General features: G+C 41.2%; 2 protein-coding genes across 8 annotated transcripts in view; both read right to left on the bottom strand.

Annotated features, from left to right (window-relative positions):
• TASP1 (taspase 1) overlaps nucleotides 1–10,755 on the bottom strand; it is a 77,232-nt gene extending 66,477 nt beyond the window's left edge. For all 4 annotated transcript variants that reach the window (XM_038131872.1, XM_038131873.1, XM_038131871.1 and 1 more), the window contains exons 1-4: nucleotides 10,646–10,755; nucleotides 7,715–7,932; nucleotides 5,978–6,045; nucleotides 4,421–4,489 (exon numbers count right to left, since the gene is read on the bottom strand). In XM_038131872.1, the coding sequence (XP_037987800.1) occupies nucleotides 4,421–4,489; nucleotides 5,978–6,045; nucleotides 7,715–7,859 (282 nt within the window). In that variant the 5' untranslated portion in view covers nucleotides 7,860–7,932; nucleotides 10,646–10,755. The remainder of the gene's footprint in view (nucleotides 1–4,420; nucleotides 4,490–5,977; nucleotides 6,046–7,714; nucleotides 7,933–10,645) is intronic.
• A 10,656-nt stretch (nucleotides 10,756–21,411) lies between these two features.
• The window catches only part of ESF1 (ESF1 nucleolar pre-rRNA processing protein homolog), a 30,141-nt gene continuing 27,882 nt past the window's right edge, over nucleotides 21,412–23,670 (bottom strand). For all 4 annotated transcript variants that reach the window (XM_038132692.1, XM_038132694.1, XM_038132695.1 and 1 more), the window contains exons 12-14: nucleotides 23,289–23,356; nucleotides 22,465–22,611; nucleotides 21,412–22,313 (exon numbers count right to left, since the gene is read on the bottom strand). In XM_038132692.1, the coding sequence (XP_037988620.1) occupies nucleotides 22,014–22,313; nucleotides 22,465–22,611; nucleotides 23,289–23,356 (515 nt within the window). In that variant the 3' untranslated portion in view covers nucleotides 21,412–22,013. The remainder of the gene's footprint in view (nucleotides 22,314–22,464; nucleotides 22,612–23,288; nucleotides 23,357–23,670) is intronic.

Raw genomic sequence — 23,670 nt, 5'->3', positions numbered from 1 at the left:
CAGTTATGTGAAGAACACTAGACTTCCTGGCAATGACTCCACAAAGTGTCTTTAACTTACCATGTAAACCTGTAGCAAAAGAGGTCAGAGAAAGCTTTAAGAAGTGAAATAAGAGTTTTGTTTTCCCAAGTTACCCATCTCGCAAAAACTCGCAAACTTCTGAGGCCATCATTTTTATTTACAGAATCCTTTTTACTTCAAAATGTATTTAAAAATGTTCTGGCACCAAATACAGTCATCCTGAAATTTCTAGCTGTGGTCAAAGTTGGAATGCTTGAAGATGTTACTCAGCTCTGTAACACATCTAGGCAAACAGTTAAAATGCTTGGTTTTCAATGAACATGAAAGAACATTCCATCCATCTTTGATACAGTTTTGGCCATGGCTTATTTGTAACTTCTAAAACGAATTCAAAGTCTACAGGCACTTCTTTCCACATACTGTAATTTTAAAAGTTATTTTTCTGTGAGAATTTCATGACAATCAATAGTCTACGAGGATGAGTCACATCCCTTTCAATTACACCAGCAAAAATGTTTTTAGACAATGCTTTTGTCACAAATTACTGTTTCTCACTCAGCAGCAAAGCATCATAGTAACGCTTTTAACTGGAATTAACAACTTCCAGTTCATTACCCATTAGAAGTTCACCTATGGTGACTGCCTTAATACAATGAGGATGCTTCTCCTTGAAACAGAAATCCTTGGGACTAAGATTGTATATTCAAAAGTCTTAACTAATAGGAAAATAATAATAAAAAAAAAAAACAGGAAAAAACAATTCCTCAAGAAAAAGGCTCTTTCATTGCAAAATTTTGCTGACAACCATAGAAACACACTGCTTGAGTATAACAGGTCCAAAACATTCTTTGCATGGATCCACAATAACAAATAAAAATATTATATTATAATTATATTATAATTATATTATATTTATATTATAATGATATAAAAATAACATGCAAAATAAACTGAGCAATTTCAGTAGGAAGGAGATTGGAACCCAAAATGTGATATCTGCTTCTCCATCAATCATATTAACTCCCAATTTAAATGATGTTCATAAAGAATGTTCTACTAAAGTCAGATAAAGAAACAAGTAATCTACATACCTATTAGTAAAGGATTACACTAAACTTAGAAACAATTTGAAATCTTCATCAGTCTTTACAACCACTGTATGTTCCTAGTACCTTATCAGTAGACTTCATTAAGTGCTCTTTAGTCAAAGAAAAGCTTGAAATTGCATAATTTTCTCACAGACAGACATAAATGCAAATCAACATGTGGTTTTGCTGAAAACAGTATGTTTTAAGTCGGTTGTATGGGGTCTCATCTCCCCCCCCCCAAAAAAAAACCCATTTAAGAATTTCATCGTGTTTCAAAAAAAAAAATCCAGGCATCATATGGTGGCTGATAGAAAGCGTGCAAAAATTAACAGTGCTGCAATAATGTCTTGGTGGAAGCAAACAGAGTAAATAATGAGTCTTACAAAATATCTTGTCCAGACCATTTTATTACCAAAGGCTGACAGAGGTAACACGTGCACTTGTTCCTCTGCAATACCAGCCTTCTCAAACCACAAAACATACCTGCCTTAATGACCCTACCAAATACAGCTGATGCTTATGAAGACCAGCACAGTTGTTTTAACAATATTCTGTGTCAGTCTTGTTCCTTTGCAAAAGAAATCCACCTTTTCCTCTAGTTAACTATTATGGTATTCACAGAACACCATTTCACTTGAAAGTCGCACAGTCCAACAAAGAAAGGATATTCTTTCTGCACTTAGAGCCTGGAAAAATAAAACACAGACAGCATACCACAAGCAAACTGTCAGCTTGCTCATAAAAGATCAAGAGCAACTCTTGTGCCTCAACAACTCTTTGAAGTGATGCCTTTTGGATGAGCTGCAATCCTCTGTACCAGGAGTTCTGTAATTGAGCAGAACTGAGGAAAAAAAAATTCATCGTTTGTGAGACTTCCATGAAAAGATATTTGTGCCTTGTAAAGATTACAAATGTTTGGAATACAGCACTTAAAGTCTGAGAGAACAGTAAAAGTGATTAAATATTTCAGATAAACTCATAGCAATGTGTCTTAGAGAACCCAAAATATCAAGAAGCTACAGTCAGTATACTTTACAATGAAATCTGTTATCATTTAATACAATATTCTGTTGTTCTGCATCTTCATTTGTGTTACAGGGAGACAAGAACCCAAACAGTTTCACGCAGATTTTTCTTATTTGCCAACTTCAAATGCTAAAACACATTGTTTATGCTAAAGCTTAAACAAAAGAGAGTGACAGCTCACTAGAGAGACCATCAACACAAACCCATATTTTCACTCATAAAACCTTGCAATTAATGAGAAAAATTATTCTGATTGCTTTGTTGACTTGCCACGTGTAGCTTGCTTTCCACGCAGCAACAGAAAAACTACCAGTAGTAAACCAGAAGATGCAGCTCCAGAAATGACAGAGATGTCAGGAGGTGGTGTTCAGAACGAGGTATTCAGATGTCAGGAGGTGGTGTTCAGAACGAGCAGATACAAACCGTTCTGTATTTTGGAAGCTGACAGTTTAACAGCTGAGAGTTTCTCATACCAGATCCAAAAAACTGCCACTGCAAACCACACCATCTTCTGGTTGGGATAGAAATTTGACTTTCCCTCAATGTAACTGCATAACTACTTTAATCTACGAGAAGGCCAAATCCCAAACCCAGTACTCCCTATTCCAGTAACAGAACCTTCAACTAAGAGATCATATAAATCGCTTAATAAATAAATGAAAGCAAATAATTACATTAATGACTGTGCTACAAGCTGAACAAAATAACATTTTATCTTAAAAATGGGAAGAAGGGAAAAAAAAAGGTTTTGTGCAACAGAACACATAAAAATACTACCTAAGACAACTGCCAAACCAGCGAGGGGAATGAAGGCAGGCATCAGCACAGTAGTAGCAAGACAGATAAGGAGAAAATGGTTTCTGATTGGAGTAATTGGAAAAAACTTTATCATTTCATCTTAGAGCCATAACTTGTTCTACAGAAGCTACTTCAGAGTATTTAAATCTACTAATGAAAAAGAAAAGTCTCCTGGGGATAACGAAAACATACAAACTATTTAACACAGACACAGCTGCAAAGAGATCTACAACTGTTCGGTTAAGCTTCTCAAAATATGTTTTTCTCTGTAGCTCAGGAACACGATAAAAATCACAACCCAAAGTAGATTTTTATTTTTGTTTTCCACTGAGGAGGGAGCTGACACACAAACCAATCTCATGGAGTAAGAGCAGCCTCAGTGAGCTTAGGGAAGTGCATGGTAAATAATTCCAATAGAGAGATAGCTGCTGCTTTATGTGAGCTATACTCTAATGAGGGAGATAACACATGAAAGCATATTTGAACAGCTCAGGGAGACCCACAGGAGGGCTAAAAGCCAAGGCACTTGCCAAGTTCACAGTGTGACTGAAGCCTTGGCTCCCAGTCAGCATGTCTAACACATACTGAAGTATGCACTCACTGCCTGCCTTACGCTAGCCCCACCAAGTACATTAATGAACACTTTCCCAACATCTGGATAAGCAAATCCACTGCTAATCCTCTTGGAATACTACCATAAATTCCAAGTGCAGGAAATTATTTTTACAGCACAACACTTACCTTGCTTTCCTTTTTTTTTTTTTTTACTAATAAAGTTGGAGAGGAAGAAGCAATTACTACTTACAGGAGAAGAACACCTGTTTCCATCATTACCGTCCTGAGTGATTAGTGGATCTGGGACAATGACCAAACTGCTTCATTTACCACCCAGAAATGTTTAGCTTTACTCACTTCTACATTATTTCATGGGGACCTTCACTGAAGGCAGATGCTATAAAAACCTCATCACTCCAAAAAGACACTTTTCCAAAAACCTCACCAGTAGCTGCTCATCAAGATGTTCAATCTTAATTAACAAGTACTGTTTTGAAATAAAAACATTACTTGCCCTATTCCTCTACACATATTTTGACACAATAATCAGAACCAGTGGGATATATTTTCCCTCTCTAAGAAGCAGAGCCAGAACAACCTGCCTGTAGCTCAGCAAGCCAGAAATGAAGTTCCTTACAAAGTGTTCAATAAGTCTTTAATCACTGCATTTATTCTTAAAGGGTAAAGACTATCTGATAAGGCATACCTAAAATGACAACCAATTGCACCAACTGGAAAACTTTTATTCAGTTTGCATTTTTATGAAGTACTTAAAACACATTTACACCAAAATACAGTAGAAAAGCAAGAGATAAAATCAGTGTAGCACAAAAACAAAAATCCACTGAGACTGCCCATTTAATAGCCCCCCACAGAAAGGTCTGGCAAGATTTACCCAAGAGGTATATTTACTACTAGTCAGAAATTCATACCTCTAATTCTATAAGTGCTGCAGTCACTGCATCTGTTGCAAGAGCACCAGCCTGTAGCTTTTCAATTGCCTGTAAAACACAAGTTTCAGCTGATGATTAGGAAATTCTATTATTCTGTGACTGAGCTCTACATTTTCCTATTCCTGTGTAAAATAAAATCTTCACCAAATTAGTTTAAAATATAAGAGGGTGTAAGAATAAGAGGCACTGGAAAAAGCCAGTATGAACCATATGAGGGCAGATCTGAAGATATGATTTTACTACTATGGCATTGTGACACTGCATTTAGTAGCAGATTTCTCCATAATCAATTTTCTATCAAAATAACTTCTTATACTTTATGTCCTCAAACACCAAATGTTTCAGTCAATAAGTTTCAACTTTTTCTTCCAAGATGCAACAAAAATTTCTAGTACCACATATAGCAATTATCATAAAACTGAAGAGAACTTCACAACCTCATCTAAAAGGCAACATAAATCATGTAAGATAATGTTACCTTCAAATTACATACACACACAACAATGAACTTGTAGAGCCTAACAGTATTTATTAGATCCATATTGAACAAGACCTTACAGTCAAGCTTTCTCAGGGAACCCCAGAAAACAACTCTGACTGCAAGACAAACCTGACATCATTTGTCCTTCACAGAATTTATTGATGTTGGCTACTCAGCTCAAGGGTAGCTACACAGAATCTCAAATTGGACTTGGATTCAGCAGCAGATCTCACATAGCTAGCTGGAAAATGATTTTCACCAAGGCTAAAAAAGCCAGTGTTAAGTTTGGATGATTTGCAAGGCCTCTCATTACAAAGTTAGATTGGTATTAAGATTGAGCAACAAACTGTAACACAAAGTGATAATTATCAGAGACCAACTCTGAGACTCTTCTAAAAATCCTGCCAAGCTCCCAAGCTCCTTCTCCCTGGAGAAAGCAAAAGATATTAAAAATTTTAGAGAGAGCTCTTCCAGCTACTCATTCAATACTTAAAAGACAGAACTTGCCAGTTCCAAAGCAAAGTTCTTGGAACAGATGAAAACATATTAATTTCAATGGAAATGAAAGTCTTGCCATTTCTCCATTTCCAACTTCAATTTTTTTGTTTTTCCTGTTTCTACCTCCCTTTCTATTAAGAGGGTAAGAGCCGTCAAGAATAAAATAATTACAGAAACCCCTGCATTCACAGAACAACCTGGATGCTAGAGCTTAAATAAACTCCAAAGAGTGGACGTAGAAGAAATCAATATACAGACACCATACTTAGCTCCAGAAACCCTGGAGAAGTGCAGGAAGCTGTAGGAATACTCCTTGTGGGTACGACTGTGACCTTCTCTTGCTCTCCCACTGTTCATTTGGTGTCTGCTATTTGCCAGCACTGATGAGAATGTTGCTGCATCTCATGGCCACGCACTGTCCTGTCTCTGTATCATCTTAACTGTTTCTGCTCTGTTTTCCCCTCATTTCCTTCTATAAATACATAGAGCTACAGCAGCTAAGTCCAAATATTTTTCTTGTGTAGCCAGTACAGGACTGTGGAGCTGGTGACACGTACCTTCTGGCAGGCTCTTTTGCACACATGCTTGTACTCTTTAGCTTTGGATTCAGAATGGTAACCTGCACCTGCAATTGAAACAAAAGGAAAATATATTATGGTACCTGGCAAACTACAGCCTGCAGATCACATCGAGATTTCAGACACAGGCAGATACAGTGTTCCTTATTCTGGATTACATTGGCATTTCCTTTTTCTATCAATGACTGACAACTTTATGCATTCCAACACAGAATCAAACACACTCAGTAAAATACAGGATACAGATCATATATCCAGAAGCACGCAGGTATAAATATCAGCATCAATCTCTTCCTATAAAAACATTCCAAGAGATTCCAGTTTCACTCATTCTTGGAGGATTTCCAGCATAGTTTTTTTCTTTACTCTCCCTTATTGGGCAAAACCCTCAGTTTTAAGTCAAACTCTGATTTTCTTTTTTCCAGAATTCTGTTCATTTTCTCATGTTTATACTACGTTTTTAGAGCTTGTTACTCCTGACTTAGAACAAGGAGTTCCTTCAAATGAAGATCATTCAGATTTTTCACCTTTTTCTTATTCTCAGTCCTTATATCTACCCCGCTGTATTGAACCATTCTGCCCTACTTTCAAGCCACTGTCCCTACTCCCATAGCTGAAAAATTTATCAATGCCCCCATTCAACCCAATGCAGCATCAGAAAAACAAGAGTGGAGCACATATTTAAAATCTACTTCTGTTATACCAGGTTTTGCACCTAAAAACGTGCGTGTATTTATCTCAACTTCCCTTTGCTCACCTTTAGAAATATTAGTTTTGAGAAACTCTAATCAAATAAGCTTTAACACTAACACCAAAGTGACCCAGCAAAGGACACTATATTAAGCAATTTCATTTGCCCTTAAAATAGAGTACCAGGGTCATCAAACATCAACCCAGAATAAATTACTTAAGGTTTGGAATTGTTTCTTTAACCTTAAAGATTTTATAAAGCAAGTAACATGTTGGCTTTTCAAATATTTTAGGCATGACCAGGCCACTTTCCTCTATTTCACCTCATGTACTCACATGGATGCTCAAAACAAATATACACCCAGATATAAGCATTGTTAACTTCATGATTCATAGTATTTAATAAAGAACCTAAGAAAGAAGAATTTATGAGCAAGACACACAAAACACATCATTTCTGTATCAGATCTGAGTAGAGCAGCCCTTCATTACACGTGGAAAGAAAAAAAAGGAACTCAAACATGAACAAGATCAGAAAAACAGACTCAGAAGAAATGTCAGAAGGGTAAAAAGAGTTCTGCAACAAACAGCCCAAGCACATTTCAGAAGGTCTTAGCTGGACTGTCCCCATGGACAAGCTAGACAAGAAACCATCAGCAGTGAAAGAACTGTATTTGATCCTTCCATAGGTAAAGAAACAGCCTGAAATATCTCCCTCACTTTGTTGGTTTGCCAAGTTTAGCAGACAAGTACAGAATACCACATTTTATAATCATTTACATTTAGGGGTTTTCTTTGTCAAGGAGAACAAAAATACCGTCCAGAACACCCAAATAACTACATTTTGTTAAGAATTTCCAGTGTAACTTCCAATCAAACTCCTCATTCGGAGACTTGAACACAGAGTTAATGTCACTTTATTAGCACACTAGTAGTCCAAAGCCACTATAAAATTTTTGTTGGTATCTAGTTTGATATCAAAATATGCATTATTTCCATTCCAGCTGTTCTGCTTCCACATCTTACCTGCATGGACAAGCACAAATCCCACTCGTTTCCCTCTTTGGGTTTGCTTTGTTTCGGGCTCTTTGACCACCACTTTTACAGCTGTAACCTGAGATGATTTGGAAGGTAACACTTCTACTGAACTTATCCCCTTCTCCATGATCATACATTAGGATCACCATCTTCTACTGGGAAGGAGCACACTTCCATTCAAAAATAAACTCTGGAGAGAAATCATCCTAAAACCAGATCAGATATACATGTTAGACACTGACTTCAAGAGATGAATTTCACACAAATAACCTCCAAAAGAACTTTTGGGAGAGAAGTCTGAACCAAGGGGAACACACCTCTCCAAAGCAGGGTTTCCAAGTTCTGCCTCTTCCCTAGCCAGCAGCATTAATGAGACCTAAAATAATCAAAGTTCATGCTGCAAGCAGCCTTTTCACTCCAACATAACTTGAACCTAATGATCTTGCCAGACACCGGAAGGAACTGTTAATACAAGTTTTGCTTTCCATGGTGTCCTGTTCTCCAACAACACAACTAATTTCTCCACCCATCACATCTAAGTGGGACATGAGTAACCCTCTAACACACCACACCTTTTCCTTTCTATGCAGAGAATACCTGTTTAAGATCCTACAATGAACTCCTATTCCTCTATACTGTTTCATCCCATCTCCTTATAAGTCCCCACTAATTTGCAGCAGGAAAAGAAAAAAATAAATTAACTTTTTTTTTTTTTTTAATGACAAATTATTTCTAAAACAAAACCAAGTAAGCCTAAAACAGTCAAATAATGTTTGGCTGAGTAAGTAGAGCTACCATGATTACTAGTGAACCTCAGTGTGCTTAAGTCAAGCTCCAATAATTTAGTAACTCTATTGGTTTTGATGGTTACCCTTAAGATGCTAAGGAAATTAATGTTTAGAGAAAGCTAATGGAAATATTGTCAGTATTGTCGAGTACATGAAACAAAAAAATAACAATAAGAATTATGTATTTATCAGGAGTTGCCAAACAAACTGTCTGTATTTACTGCTGCTCTTATCCACAGTTTACTACATATTAGTCGTGACACAAAACCACTTGCCTAGTTCAGAAGGTAAAACAGAGACATTCCACACACTGAATTACTTGGGGAAGTGAAAAGCATGCAGTGCTGATGCAGAAATGGAGAAAACCTCTGCAATATATTAAGATAGTTTATATATTAAGAACTAGATGAATTTTAAGGTCCCTTCCAACCCAAACCATTCCCTGACTCTCCACCTCTATATTCCAGATAACATCTCTCACTCCTACCATCTCAAAAAGGACTTTGTAACCCAAGAACACTGGAAGGTGAACAGAAGGGGAAAAATGAGATGTTTAATGCATAAGACTTAAACCACTGACTCTTCAAATGCTATATGGCTTCTTCCAGCAATCAATTACCACTCCATTTAAACGGCCCAAAGCATGTAAATGATGTTTAGCAAGATTCAGCACTGCCACAGAACGAGCCGGCTGGTTTGCCTTAACTATTCTTTTGATAAGCAGAATCAGCACAGCTCTGGAGGAAGTCATTTATTCATCATAATTGAAGTTATTTATTCACCATAATTTCTTCCTAAATACTAAACACACCTAGTGATTTTCATAGACTTACAAATTAACTTTTCAGAATTAAATATGAACTTCTTGTTATAATTACGTATGTCCCGATACAAAACCAAAGGCCACTACAATACATAGGCTCTACAGAGAGAAAGTGTTTATGGATGACATCCAATCGTAATTGTCACTTGAAAAAATTTCAGAGCTAAGATTGAAGTATTCATCACTGCATTTACCTCCTTTTTACCAATAATTGTAAAGATGGCTGCAGCAACCCCTGGTCCTCTGCTGCATCTTGCTACACCCTACAGAAAATCACTCCTGCAGCAAGGGCACAGCACAAACTTCAGTAAAGAGACAGAGGAGCAAGCAAGGAATTTAAACTCTCCCAGGAACAGAAGAAATAGTGTGGTAGTAGTGAAAGCAATAATGATGATGAAATAGTTTTTGAAAATTAAGATGTAGATGTGTCTTGAAGACTTACTAACAGTGTGGCTGCATGCTGAAAATGCTAGCTAGGCCTTTGCATAGAGCTGGCTCTAAGGATGTGTTTATTCCTTCAGAGAACACGCAGGCAGCCCGTCTCTCTCGTTTGCTTCCGTTTGTAACACTTCCTCCACACCAACTCAATTTTCTCAAACACCTCCCATCTCAAACTGCTCTTCAAGTCCTTCTACATTTCATTCACAAACCTGCTGCTTCCACTTGTTAAGCTCCCACTGGACCCAACTTTTCCCTTCCAAGCCTCTGTAGGATTTATCAGTTCTCCCTCCTGGGCTGTCATACTTCCACCACTTCATTCCTCCTCGCTACACAATTCCTGCTCCCCATCCGTACAGCGGCAGGAACGGTGGAAGAACACACACCAGCGTGACTGCTGGGGAACAGCAACCAAAACGATTTGACCAAAACAGCCAATTTCACCAAAACAGCCCAGGCTGCACTGCAAAACTAACTCGGACTCCTCAACGGGCGCTGGGAGAACACGAACACGCGCGAGGGTCGGGGCGAGGCAGCCCCTGCAGAGCGCCCGGGGTTCCGCCGCTCCCACGCCTCCATCCCGATCCCGATCCCGATCCCCATCCCGATCCCGATCCCGATCCCGATCCCGGCGGCGCCGCTCCCGCCGCCCAGCCCGTGACGTCACGCTGGCAGTGACGTCACCGGGGCAGCCCCCGCCCGCGGACGCGCGGACCGCCCGAACCCGCGCGCGCGGCCGCCTCGCGGCGCGGCCCGCCCCAGCCCCGCTCCCGGCCCGCGCAGCCCGGCGGGCAGGAGGCGCGGGAGAGGCCGTGCCGGGAAAGGCGGGAACAGCGGGTCCGGGCAGCCCCGCGGCGGCGCCGCACTCACCCTGCACCGCCGCCATCCGGGACCGCCCGCTCGGCCGCCCGTTGCCCCGGTGAGCGTGAGGCGTCCCGCCCCCGCGCCGCGCCCATTGGCCGGGCCGCGCCCCGCGGCCGGAAGTGGCGGCACCGGTGATTGGCGTTCCGCGGGGCCAATGGCGCGCGGGGCGGGCGGGGCGGGGCCCGGGCCGGACGGCGCTCCCCGCTCCGATCCCGCTGCACGATCCCGGGCGCGGCCTCCGGGCAAAGCAGCGCGGCCCCGCAGGTGCCAGCTGTGCCTCCGGGGGGTGCATGGTAACCTCCGGTGTTGATACCGTGAGCCACGGGGTGATATGCATCTATGTCATATCAATATGCGTATATATCGTATCGATATATTATCAATACACATTTCATAGAATATGTAATGGACCTCTATGTCTATGCAATGTACATAGATATCATATCTATATATATATAATACGATATGCAGTGAACAAATATATAAATATGGTACATATCCATATAGTATATCAATGCACAGATTTCTATCAATGTGCAGATACAGTTTATCAATATACATATATATCATCCAATATTCAATACATCTATGTTTATCATTATATATTTATAAAATATAAAAATTATATAGATTACATATAAATATATAATGTTATAATTATATATTATAATTTATATGTTATTATAATTAATATTTATATATAATAAAGATGTATTTACATCTAATATTTACATATTTATATGTTTACATCTAATAAATATTTATATATTTACATCTATATTTATAATTATATATTTATATATTTCATATCTATGTATCATCATTTCATATATATGTATCATGTACATATATATCATCCAATATTCAATACATCTATATTCAATACATCTATATATACGTCTATATCAACATACAGTGTAGGTATATATCATGCAATATGCATATATTAATGTACAATATACATATGTATCATATCACCACACATATATGTAACAGAGCATCTTACATATAATACATATATAATGCAAAACACAATATACACATATCGATGTGTAGGATACATATATATCTACATATGTGACTTCTAACAGCTGCTCAAAACTAACTTTATTGATTAAAAATACATATATTTCATAATAGACTTGCTAGGAAATTCTCACAACAATCAGATATTTTACATCCTTCTGCTTCAATGAGCATTTTAACTATTGTGTTCTGCTAGAGATAATAGGTTTTTATTAATTTCTGTCCACTTTGTTGTAGAGGTGGTGTAGAAAGCACGTTGTTGACTGAAGCTGCCTTTCCAGGATCAAGGGCAGCTGTGTATGAATCCCATTTCCATGATACCTTCTCTGATGGTCACTATCATCAGTCCTGCAAACCAGCTGTGTATGTGTGAGACACTTCATTATCCCAGTCCACACGGTCCAGTGTTCCCAAAGTGCCTCCACACTTCCAGCCCGTTGCTCCTCTTCTTCGCAGAACCATGAAATGAGTCCAGATGTCCTTATAGATTTACTTATCTTGTAAATTTATTTTAGCTGACACCTCAGATTCTCATTTGCAAAGCTCAGCCTTTTAAAGTTGAAACTCTAAAGCTTTTATTACATCAAGGCAAAGTTGTTCTGTTTGCAGAATTCACTTAATCTCTTGCTCAAGCTGCGCATCAGAAGTGAAAGGATATATATTATACAAAAGATTATCCTGACCCCTCTAGATGAAGTAGATTTTAACTCCTGAGTTTTGTTCTCCTAGGAGTAAGCCCAGTATGTAGTTATTGCACTGGTTTCTGTAACAGTGAACAGAATCATTCATTCTCTGCAAACAAGCTGGCAGAAAATCACCAGCTTCAGCCAAACTAGAATTTTTGAAAATAAGACTTCTATGGTACGTCTCTGACAATGAACTCATTCACTGCTAATAAAAGGTGTCTTTCTAAATAAACTATTTTAATAACAATAAAATCTGTATGAGTGATCTTGCAGTGTATTGCTCCATTTGCCCAGCAGGTGTTGTTTTCTCAGTCAGAGAAAAGCGCTGCCTCCTCGTCTAAGTCGCTCCACACGGTCTTGTTCCTTCCCCTCTGCAGCGTGTCCCCCTGCAGGCAGCGGTGGCGCAGGTGCCTCAGGAAGCTCTTGATGGAGGCAGAGTTTTCCTTCTGGCGGCCGATCAGCTCGTCGTTGAGGGGGGAGCAGTCAGCCAGGCAGCAGGTCCTTGGCCAGGCTGAGCGTGCCCAGCTCTTCTCCTGGGAGACACAGGGCAGGGAGCGCGATGACAGGGGCAGAGGGGCTGCAGGGGCTGGGCCCCCTTGAGCTCTGCTGGGCAATCTGGGGCCCGGCTGGGCTGCCCCAGGCTGCAGGTTGTGTGGAGAGGATGTTGGGCAGGGTCTTGTTCTGGTGGCTCAGCCTGTCCTTGTTTCCTCCTGGCAGGAAGGGGCTGAGCCCCACCTCTGCTTCTGGGCTCGGGGCTGGGGAAGAGGCAGAGGATCCCTGGTGCCTGCCCAGGCTTTCCTCTCCACAGGGGCTGGCACTCCTCGTCACCCTACGCACCTGTAGCTGCGGCCCCCTGGCACCATGCCACCTGCCTGTGCCCGTCGCTCACCTCTCTCCGCTGCCTCTCGGCTTTTCTGCGGAGGCCGCAGCCCAGGCAGAGCGCGGCGAGCAGCAGGGCCAGGGCTAAGAAGGTGCAGCAGTGCAGCTGCTCGGGCCACAGGCTGGCACCGCCCGTGCCGGAGCGCGGCTGCCGCACGTCCCGGGCTGGCACGGGCAGCCGGGCCGCGCTCCTGGCGGGACAGCTGCGAGCTCCGGGCGTGCTGGCGAGCAGCAAGGCCACGCAGAGCCCCAGGAGCAGGGAGAGCCCCGGGCGGGGCATGGCACAGCTGCCCGAGGAGCTGCGATCCCTGGCCCTGAGCCCGAGCTGGGCTGAGCAGAGCAGTGCCCACCAGTGCAAGGTGGTGGCATCAGCTGCGATGTCACAAGGCTGTTGCCTGGCAGCCAGAGGCTGGGAATGTCAAAGCAAGGCCAGGCCACAGTGTGGCTGCTTTGTCTCACTCTGCCCTTGCATTTGAAAATTAAGATGGAGATGCCACTTAAACACTAATTAGGAGCATAAGTCCAGACTGAGATTCCTAGTTAGGCCTTCGCATATATTTGTGTCTCAGGATATATGTATTTTTACATATGGCTGGCTTATCTCAATAATCTCATAACGCTTATCTCATAACACTTCTTCCTCATCAGGGCAATTTGCTCAAATCACTTCCGTCTCAAAATATTATTGATGTCCATTTACATTTCATTTAGAAAACTGCTGCTTCCACTTTGTAAGATCCCATTGGACCCATCCTTTCACTTCCAAACTTCTAGTGTTTATCAGTTTCATACAGTTTGCTGCTCTACATCTGTATAGCTAATGAAACAGTAGTGGAGGAATGCACAGCAATGTGACTCCTGAAGAACATGAACAAAAATGATTTAAGGACTTGGGGGTTCTGGTGTATGAGAGGCTGGACATGAAGTGGAAATGTGCTCTGGCAGCCCAGAAAGCATCCCTGTTCTGGGCTGTATCCAAAGCCCTGTGGGCAGCAGGGGAAGGAGGGGATTCTACCCCTCTGCCCCCACTCTGGTGTGATCCCACCTGCAGGGCTGTGTGCAGAGCTGGGGTGGCCAGCACAGGAAAGACATGGAGCTGTTGGAGTGAGGCCAGAAGAAGCCACTAAGATGATCAGAGGGAGGAGCAGCTTTCTTCGAGGAAAGGCTGAGTGATTTGAGGTTGTCCAGCCTGGAGAAGAGAAGGCTCAGGGGTGACCTCCCAGTACCTGAAGGCAGCCTACAAGAAAGACGGTGAAGGACTATTCCCAAGGGCCTGGAGTGACAGAACAAGGGGGAATGGCTTCAAACTGAGAGAGAGTAGGATCAGATTAGATATTAGGAGGAAGTTCTGAGCTGTGAAGGTGGTGAGGCACTGTCACAGGCTGCCCACACAAGCTGTGGATGCCCCATCCCTGGAAGCGTTCAAGGCCAGGATGGATGGAGCTCTGAGCAACCTGGTCTCCTTCAACCGGGAAGCTGCCCAAAGCCCTGACTGCACTGCAAAAGTATCTCCGAATGCTAATCAGGCGCCGGCAGAAACACAAACACACGTGAGGGTCACAGCGAGGCCGCAGGAGCCGCCCGGCTGCCTGCAGCCCCCTCCAGCCCGGGGGACCCCGCAGAGCCCGAAGCCAGCAGGGAGCAGCCGTGGAGCGATGGCAGCGCAGGGCCGGACAAGGCCCATGCTCCGGTGTCTGTGTGGCAGCAGCAGCAGCAGCAGCAGCGCGGCAGGGTTTGTTCCCCAGTGGGTTCAGCTTTCACAGCGACGCCTGACAGGGGCGGACCGAGCAGCCCTGAGATGCCACCTGGCCCGTGATGTCACCTGCAGCGGCCCGTGACATCACCCACAGCGGCCCATGATGTCACGCGGAGAGCCTGCACATGGCCACCTCACGGCCCTGCCCTCATGGCCCCTGGCCTTTGTTCCCAGTCGGCAGCCGGCGGGAGCTTGCCCGCCAGACTTGAGTTTTTAAAGGGAATTTTGGCAAATTATATTTCTGCAGCACTTGTTATCCTAATAGCACCAATTTCATTCTGGCCCATGACGTCACCCGCTGCGCCCCGTGACGTCACGCAGAGACCCTGTGCGCGGCCGCCTCATGGCGCTGCCCTCAGGGCCCTGAGCTGCCCCGTGGGCCGTGGGCTTCGTTGCCAGCCGGCGGGAGCTCACCCGTCAGACTTGAGTTTTTAGAGAGAATTTTGACAAATAATTCTGCAGCACTTACTATGGGACTGCCTAATAACACCAATTTCATCCTGGCCCGTGATGTCACAGGGAGATCCTGTGTGCGGGCTGCCTCATGGCGCTGCCTTCAGGGCCCGGCGCTGCCCCGAGGGTTTTGGACTTCATTGCCAGCCAGCAGCCAGCAGGAGCTCGCCCGCCAGACTTGAGATTTTAAAGGGAATTTTGACAAATTATATATCTGCAGTACTTTCTATAGGACTTTCTAATTACAGCAATTTCATTCCAGCCCGTGACGTCACCCACTGTGGCCTGTGATGTTACATGGAGAGCCTGTGCGCGGCCGCCTCATGGCGCTGCCCTCAGGGCCCTGAGCTGCCCCGAGGGCAGCGAGCTTTGTGTCCAGCCGGCGGGAGCTCACCCGTCAGACTTAAGATTTTAAAGGGAATTTTGACAAATTATATATCTGCAGTACTTACCATAGGACTTTCTAATAACACCAGTTTCATTCCAGCCCGTGACATCACCCACTGTGGCCTGTGATGTTACATGGAGAGCCTGTGCGCGGCCACCTCATGGCGCTGCCCTCAGGGCCCTGAGCTGCCCCGAGGGCAGCGAGCTTTGTGTCAGCCGACAGGAGCTCACCCGTCAGACTTAAGATTTTAAAGGGAATTTGACAAATGATTCTGCATCACTTACTCTGGGACTTCCTAATAACACCAATTTCATCCTGGCCCGTGATGTCACACGGAGAGCCTGTGCACGGGCTGCCTCATGGCGCTGTCATCAGGGCCCTGAGCTGCTCCTTGGGTTCTGGACTTCATTCCCAGCTGGCAGCCGGCAGGACCTCGCCCGCCGACTTGAGTTTTTAAAGGGAATTCTGAAAAATTATATTTCTGCGCTTACCATAGGACTTTCTAATAACACCAATTTCATTCACTAGCCAAAATCCATTTCATAGCAAATGATGAGAAGTAACAGATTGTTTAGGCTTTTTGCCATCATCAAGTGTCATTTGCTTTCATGTTTGTGGTGAGCACAGGTTAGACTGTGTATTAAACAGCAGGAACTTGCACAGTACTGGTGAGAGCCACACGAAGAATCATAGAACCATGGAATGGTTTGGGCTGGATGGAGCTTTTAAAGAACACCTAATCCAATCCCCCCTGCTGTGGATAGGGACATCTGGAAACTAACTTTTTCACCCCCAGACTTTATTCCATCTCCATCACATCCTCATTGCCCTACACAGGATCTCCCCCAGGAATTCAGAAGGCTCCTTCCTGGCCTGCCTAATAGTCACAGAAAACCTTTCTATGGCTTTTTTCCCAATAAAAATGTGCTTCCACTTTTGTATCATTGACTTCTTTTTTCAAAGACCAGCCTTACATTTTTTTTTAACAACGCAAAATATGTCAGGAACAAATGCAAATCTATTTCAACACAAATTTTTGGCACACAAAATTATGTGGCTTTTGGAGAGCAGCTTTTGTCTTCCACATTACCAGGTGCTTCCTATTCTGTTGGACAAAAGTACAAGGAAATAACATGCACTCCACAAACCCTCAGGAAATCTTTGGCTTTCTTTCACAGATTTTAACCTGAGGTCCAAATCCAAGTTGCCTTTTTTTTTTTTTTTGTTTTATTTCATGCCCTTGTTATTCTTGACAGCCCTGAACTGAACCAAGGAGATTCCTCAAAGTACTTTTTTTCTTCTCAGATGGCAATTTGAGGTAGGACAGACTGATTTGAGAGAAAAGGAAGGTGTTGTTAAAAAAAAGGACTGCAACGTGATATTGGCTTTCGCATTATATATATATATATATATATATATATATAAAATATATATATAATATATATAACTTATATATATATAACTAATATATATAACTAATATATATATAACTAATATATATATATTAGTTTTTGCACTGATCATAAGTATTCAGATATAATATCATGTATACCTTTATTTAGCTGTTTGTCTGTATAACAAAATCTTTAAGTACATCCTGCATAGTTTATAGAAATAGTACTGAGGTGAAAATACTATCTTATAGGCCTTAGCTATTTTTATTTATATTTATTTATAATTATTTATATTTTATTTATTTTTATTTGATTTTATTTATATATTTCTTTCTATTGTATTTACATTTATTTAACACTAGGTGTTAAAATACCTCTATGTAACCAAACAACTGGTGTAAAGTGATCGTGGTGTTGCCCTTTCCAGTGACTGAATCCTCCAAGTGATAAGATAACCCTGACACAAACCAGAGCACCAGAGGACAATTAGAGAATACCATGTTAAATTTAAGGAGGACATACTAAATCCTTACCAGAGGATGTGAAACAGCAGGACGGAGACACAAGGAGAAATAAAATATATCGACCTGACACACCCAGGATATCATGCAGATAAGATGGAGTGTGAAGAAGCCAAACAAAGGAGTTCCTAAAACATCAGAAAGGTCGAAAGAATGCTTAAGTAATGTATGAAGCACATGAATATGCATGTACCTCAGCAATGTAACTGTATAAAGATAACACTGTCAGGATATACCACCGTGTTCTTTGGCTGTCTGCCAGGAGCACCCCACAGCTGGGCTTTTGTCTCTTATTTCAACCTTTTTTTAAACTTTACAAAAATTCTTTATCTTGAGCTCCGTTTTTCACAGTGCTGTGGAAGTGTTGCAACGCACTTGCCTTCTGGCTGCAGCCCATCTTCAATGCACAGCATTGGCCACCAGCAAGGCAGCTTTGATTTGACCTTATGATTTACCTCTCTGTTCTGTGTAAGGTCCCGTGCACCCTCTGCCTCCCATTTTCCCTTTCTGTGTCCAGCTGTTACATCTGGGGCTAAGAAAGAGGCAACTCGTGTCTGACTCCCATATTTTGACTTGACCTGACTGTAAGATCTCCTTGAAGTTGGCAAAGGGTTGAAATTGCAAAGGTAGGGCTGTCATACTGATAAATAGACAGTATCACAGAGCCCTTTGTTCTTTAGGGGGAAACTAAAACCATGTCAGTGTTTGGTCCTGTACCATTTCAAATCCACATGTCTGTTTTCACCTGTTTTTTGATACTTTTACTTGCCCTCTGCTGTTGGTCACAGTTTTCAAGCTGGCCAAATATTTCTTGGGGTTTTTTTCCTATTTTCTGGTCCTTACTCTTATGTAGATTTGTGTTGCTACTCCAATAAAAAGGTGATTTCGTTCTCTAAATTGTTCCTCAGCGTCCAGGTTTGAAGTGAAAGGTTTTCTTTATTCCTTTTACAAAGATTCCAGCTGTGTTTTAAAGCCTGTGGGTTGGGTTTGTTTTTTTTTTTTTGATTTCTTGTTGATTATTTTACATTTCTTCTTGCACTTTGTCTTTTGAAGCACAATCTACTGGTTTTACTTCCTAAGATGATAAAGAGCTTATCTGCTCCTTTAATTTAGTCTGGGTAAAATTGTCTATTGAAGTCCTTAGACTTCAGTGAGGTTTCACAAAATATGTTCCAGGCAAGAAATACCTGAACCTTTGGTTTGGCAGGTTTCAGTGCTTTCAGATACCTGTTAAGGACAAAGATGCTGGGAAGAGGCAGTAGAAGAGGAGACACATCCCTTTTCTATCTCTTTTCTATCCCTTTTAACCCAGGTGAGAGGACGCCCTTAAAAAACCAATTAAAGACAACTTTAATGCTTTAATGAAGAATTTGTCTGGAAACTGGCCATGAGGAAAAGAGGAAAAAAAAAACCACAAAAAGCCAAGCACGTAGAAATGCAGCCCTGTATGAACCATTCCAGCTTCAGTTAGGAGCTTTGCAGCTCCTACAGTCAACAGAAAAAGAAGCTGAATGCACCAGTAAATCCAAACAGGAACTGTTATCTGGATGATGGCATGAAAGAGAATAGAAACTGAAGGCTGGAATCAATCCACTCAAAGACCACATCATCAATCCCCCTGAAAGACCAGCTGATCCTTGCAGGTAGCATAAATAAGCCTGCAGTCTTCTCCAGGCATGCTTGTTGCTTCCTCTCCATATGAAAAGGCCCTTTCTTTGACTTCCAGCCAGTAAAATAATGGGTTTTTTCCAGATAATGAGCTAGTTCAGATGAGGAAAATACTCTAGCATCCTGGACCTGTCTGCTGAGTGTTCCACATACTCCCTGCTGCTCAACACCCACCCGTGATTATTTCCAACACTCACTCCACTGCAGCTCAGAGAGCTCTAACTCAGTGTGATTGTGATCTGTCAGCCAGCTTTTCAGGGGGGCCAAATCATAAGATACGAGACTTTTGAGAAATGCAACTTCAAAAATGCATTTATCACTTGTTGCCAAAATAACCACAAGTAGTAAATCCCTGCAAGGTTTTGTCTTTATTCCTTGACAAGTGAGTTAAATGTGTGCTGGGGACATACTGGCCACTGCAGTAGGTAGGGCAGTCATCTCACAATGACAGCTAGAGGAAATCAGGAAGCCAAGAAAAGTGGTTTTCAGAATCAGAGAACATTTTTCTTCATGCCCACGAAGTAGGGTGAAGGTTTAAATACGACAATTTAAAAATACATGTTTTGGCAAAACAGGTCAAGTTGGCGACCAAGTAATTCCAGAACTAGGCTTTCTCCACAGGTTAGAGCATCTCATTATTGTTACAGATTTTGACCTGCATGGCTGCTCTCTGCAGCTCTCCATAGCTAATGATTTAGCCCAAACCAGAGCTTACTGCACTCAGGCTATGATGTGATTTCAGTAGCACAGTCTTGACAGCATCCTGCTCTTCAAATTCTGTGCTACTGATCCCATTGCAACAGAGAGACTTCAGGATTCCTAAGTTCACTATAATTTGAGAATAGTTAGCAGAATCATTCTCTTACTGGGGAAGGTCTGATCTTCAAGATACAAAATGAGGAAAAAAAATCCATTCTCATCCCTCAGACAAGCTCATGAGCTCTATCAGCAAATTCACGTTTTGGTGAAGTTGAGATCAATACAAAAATCAGTGCAGGTTTATCTTAGGACAGAATTTGCATTTTAAAACTACATCTTAATACACAACTAAATTCATTACTGTTACCCTTTTTCTGTATTTTGTACCTTCTGTCTTTCAAAAAATGTAACTCACAGTAAAAACAAAGCACTTATTCTGACAAAATCATCTTTGTTTACCAAGGTAACTTGCTTTGCTATCAAAGGTGAATTTTGGGCTTCTTAAGAAAAGCAGATAACTTAAGTGAAAGATTCATATTCCTTTTAAGTGGTCTGCTACACCTGTTTTGATTGTACTACACAAATCTTGCAGTAGCTGTATGGCCACCACCCTGTGAAGCATTGCTACTCCTCCACAGAGGGCCTACAGAGCACAGAATTGTTCCCTGCCAACACTTGGGATGTTCATGGAAGTGCCCAGTCTCCTCTTTTGGACTGAGGCGATCATCCATCCATGAGACAGATGAACTTCTGTGGAGCATAAAGGCTGTGGCTTTTATTTCATTAAAATAAATGACAATTAATACCCTGCTGACAAAACAGTTGTTTTGTAGAGTTGAGCACTGAGACACCAAAACACAGAATAATGAAGACTGCTTCCCTTAACATGGTATTTTCCTGTCAGATTAGAGCTTAAAGAGAAGCATCTGTTCAGGTAACAACAGATACAGCAAACCTTTTAAAAAATCCCAACACCCCAACTCACACCAAACCTTAACCAGTGGCCACACTCCAGGGAAGAGTGATCATTTTCTACTTACTGTATTCTCCCTGCACCTTTGATATCTTCATCACCAACACTAACATGGCCAAACATGTTTTCTAAAATTGTATCATCTAGATCTGCCTTTGATTTTTTTCCTTTCCCCCTCCCCACCCCCCCTTTTCTTTAACACTTGCAACGTTGGAAGACTTTGTATAAGTATTATATTCATGGAAATGTAATAACAATAGCAAAAAGTTTATTTTGATGTAATTTCATTTAGGTGTGAAAGAAAAAAACACAGCAAGTACGCAAAATTCTTTTGGGCCAATTTAAAATATTTATTTCCAAAGTATGTTAATGAAACACTTCTAAATGGCAATATTTCCATGTATTAGTTCTATGACCTTCATGTATTTAAAGAAGAAATTAATAAAGCATTTATGCAATCTTTTAAAAATCTACAAAAAAACTCGTATACAAAATTTCTTCCATTTGTAGTTATATTATTACCTTCTTTATCAGGACAGGTATGTTTTACAGACTTCTGTGGGATTAAAAACTTTAAAACCACTTAGTTTCAGCAATAAACCTCTGCAGAACAGTTTTTATTATTTAGAGATAAACCCATAATTATGATGTTTTTAGCCATCTTCAGCGCTTCTATGATTTTTAAGAGATGACATGATACAAACCAAACCACCCCAAAACCATCATTTCCTTACATATGTGCAAAACCGTGTTTGTTGTGGCATAAGAAAAGAGTGATTATTACTCTGAACACGATTCTCCAACAGAGTTAAATGAATTTTCAGGACATTTTAGGTGGACAGGAATTAGAGCAAGCCACAGTAACTTTAACAGATGTCTCCAGTTAGCAGGGCTTGGACCAAAGTAAAGGCTGAGTAAAATCAAAGTTCAGTTATTTGAATTTCTGCTTTTTCCGTGCCTGAAACTCTTCGGTTTTATGTTTGACAGACTTTATTAGCATTGATAGGGCAGGATCTATGGCTTTCTTGGCAACCTCTCCTTTCTTTGCCATCTTCTTCTCCAGGCCCTTGTTTGCCTCCTTCATATCTTGCTCCTTTTCTTCTCTCCGGCGAGCTTTCTCTTCCAGGATCTTTTCTACTGCTTTTGTCTTTTTGAAATTTGGATCTGAAGGATCCAAATTAAACAGGGGAGAAGTAAACATGGCTTGGAATCTTGTATCAGCAACATTAACCTGAAAGGAGTAAAGAAGCATTTATTTTAGGTAAACTTTTCCCATGACAGCAAAGCTTTTAAGCCTAATAAAACATGAACTGCTTCACAAGTCACAGCTCATGAGATTCCTGGAACTGCTCCAGTCACAAAGTCAAGAACTACACAATTACCTGGAAGTCATCTTCTAGTAATTCTTTCCTTTTCATAAGAAGTTTCTTTTTCTTCTTGCTCAAATTGTGTTGTTCTACAATCTTTTTATAATTAAAATGTTTTCTGGTGTCATCCTCATCATCCATCATCAGCAGGGCCATTTCAGCCTGTTACAAAATAAGAAAGTCCGTGTATACAATGAAACTTTTCTATGAAAAAAATCAGCATCTCATTAATAAAGCCTGTATGAGTCTACATTTATTTAAAGAAGTTGAAATAGGGTCATTAGGGCAGTATTATTTCGTCCATAAAAACATTCTTTTAACATTTTGAGGTTTAGTATTAATACAATTTGATTTCCTTCTCATTAGATATAAAATGAATGCAAATATGCACATTCAGTTTTCAAACAGAGAAATAATCTCACCTGAAAATTGTACACCACAGCTCAGAAATAACTAATGGATACAATTTAATACCGATATTCATACAGCAAAATAAAAACTAACATTTCTGGATTTAAGTAATTCCTTTAGTTAACTTGTTCTGAGAAAGGATGAAAAGAAAACACAAAATAGCAAATAAGTCAATCTTCAAGGACAAAAATAGACAGGACAAGGTATGAACTCACGAATGTTTCATACAATACTGATGTTAAATAATAAGAAATTGGCACTGCCCAACACACAAACTTCTTCTTGGCAGTTTTTGTTCCAAAAGCTCTCACTATTAAAATTGTATAGTTTTATTCTACTGCCATCCTATGAAATTATGCAGTTTCACTCACAAACACATACCCAACACTTGCAGAATTCGTGCAATGCAACATTTTACATCACTTTACCTTCTGTTTTTCAACTTCGTCTTCATCTTCTGAGTTACTTGCTATTGATTCTGGCTTCTTCTTTAAACCTAAATGCAAATACAGGGCATGAACAGATTTATCCAAGCTTATGCATGAGGGCATAATTTACCTACAGCTAGAACTTCTAAGTACATCTCATTTTCTTGCACGCAGTATTTGAATGTCGGATGTGGAAAAAGGCTGCAAAGTTAAGAAAAACCAAGAAAACTTAAAGCAATAAAAATGCCCTGAATAGTTGTTCAGTTTAAGGAGGCAGCAACATTCAAATGGCATAAATAAAGTCAAACCCATGGTTTTACTGTATTTTTCATAGAGCACTAGAGAGAAGTATCACAATAGTGCAGGCAAACCCATGACACCA

The sequence above is a fragment of the Motacilla alba genome, chromosome 3 (assembly GCF_015832195.1).
Source record: "Motacilla alba alba isolate MOTALB_02 chromosome 3, Motacilla_alba_V1.0_pri, whole genome shotgun sequence".
In the NCBI taxonomy this organism is placed as follows: domain Eukaryota; kingdom Metazoa; phylum Chordata; class Aves; order Passeriformes; family Motacillidae; genus Motacilla; species Motacilla alba.
The sequence above is the reverse complement of the archived record's forward strand: the minus strand, read 5'-3'. Positions and strand labels throughout refer to the sequence as shown.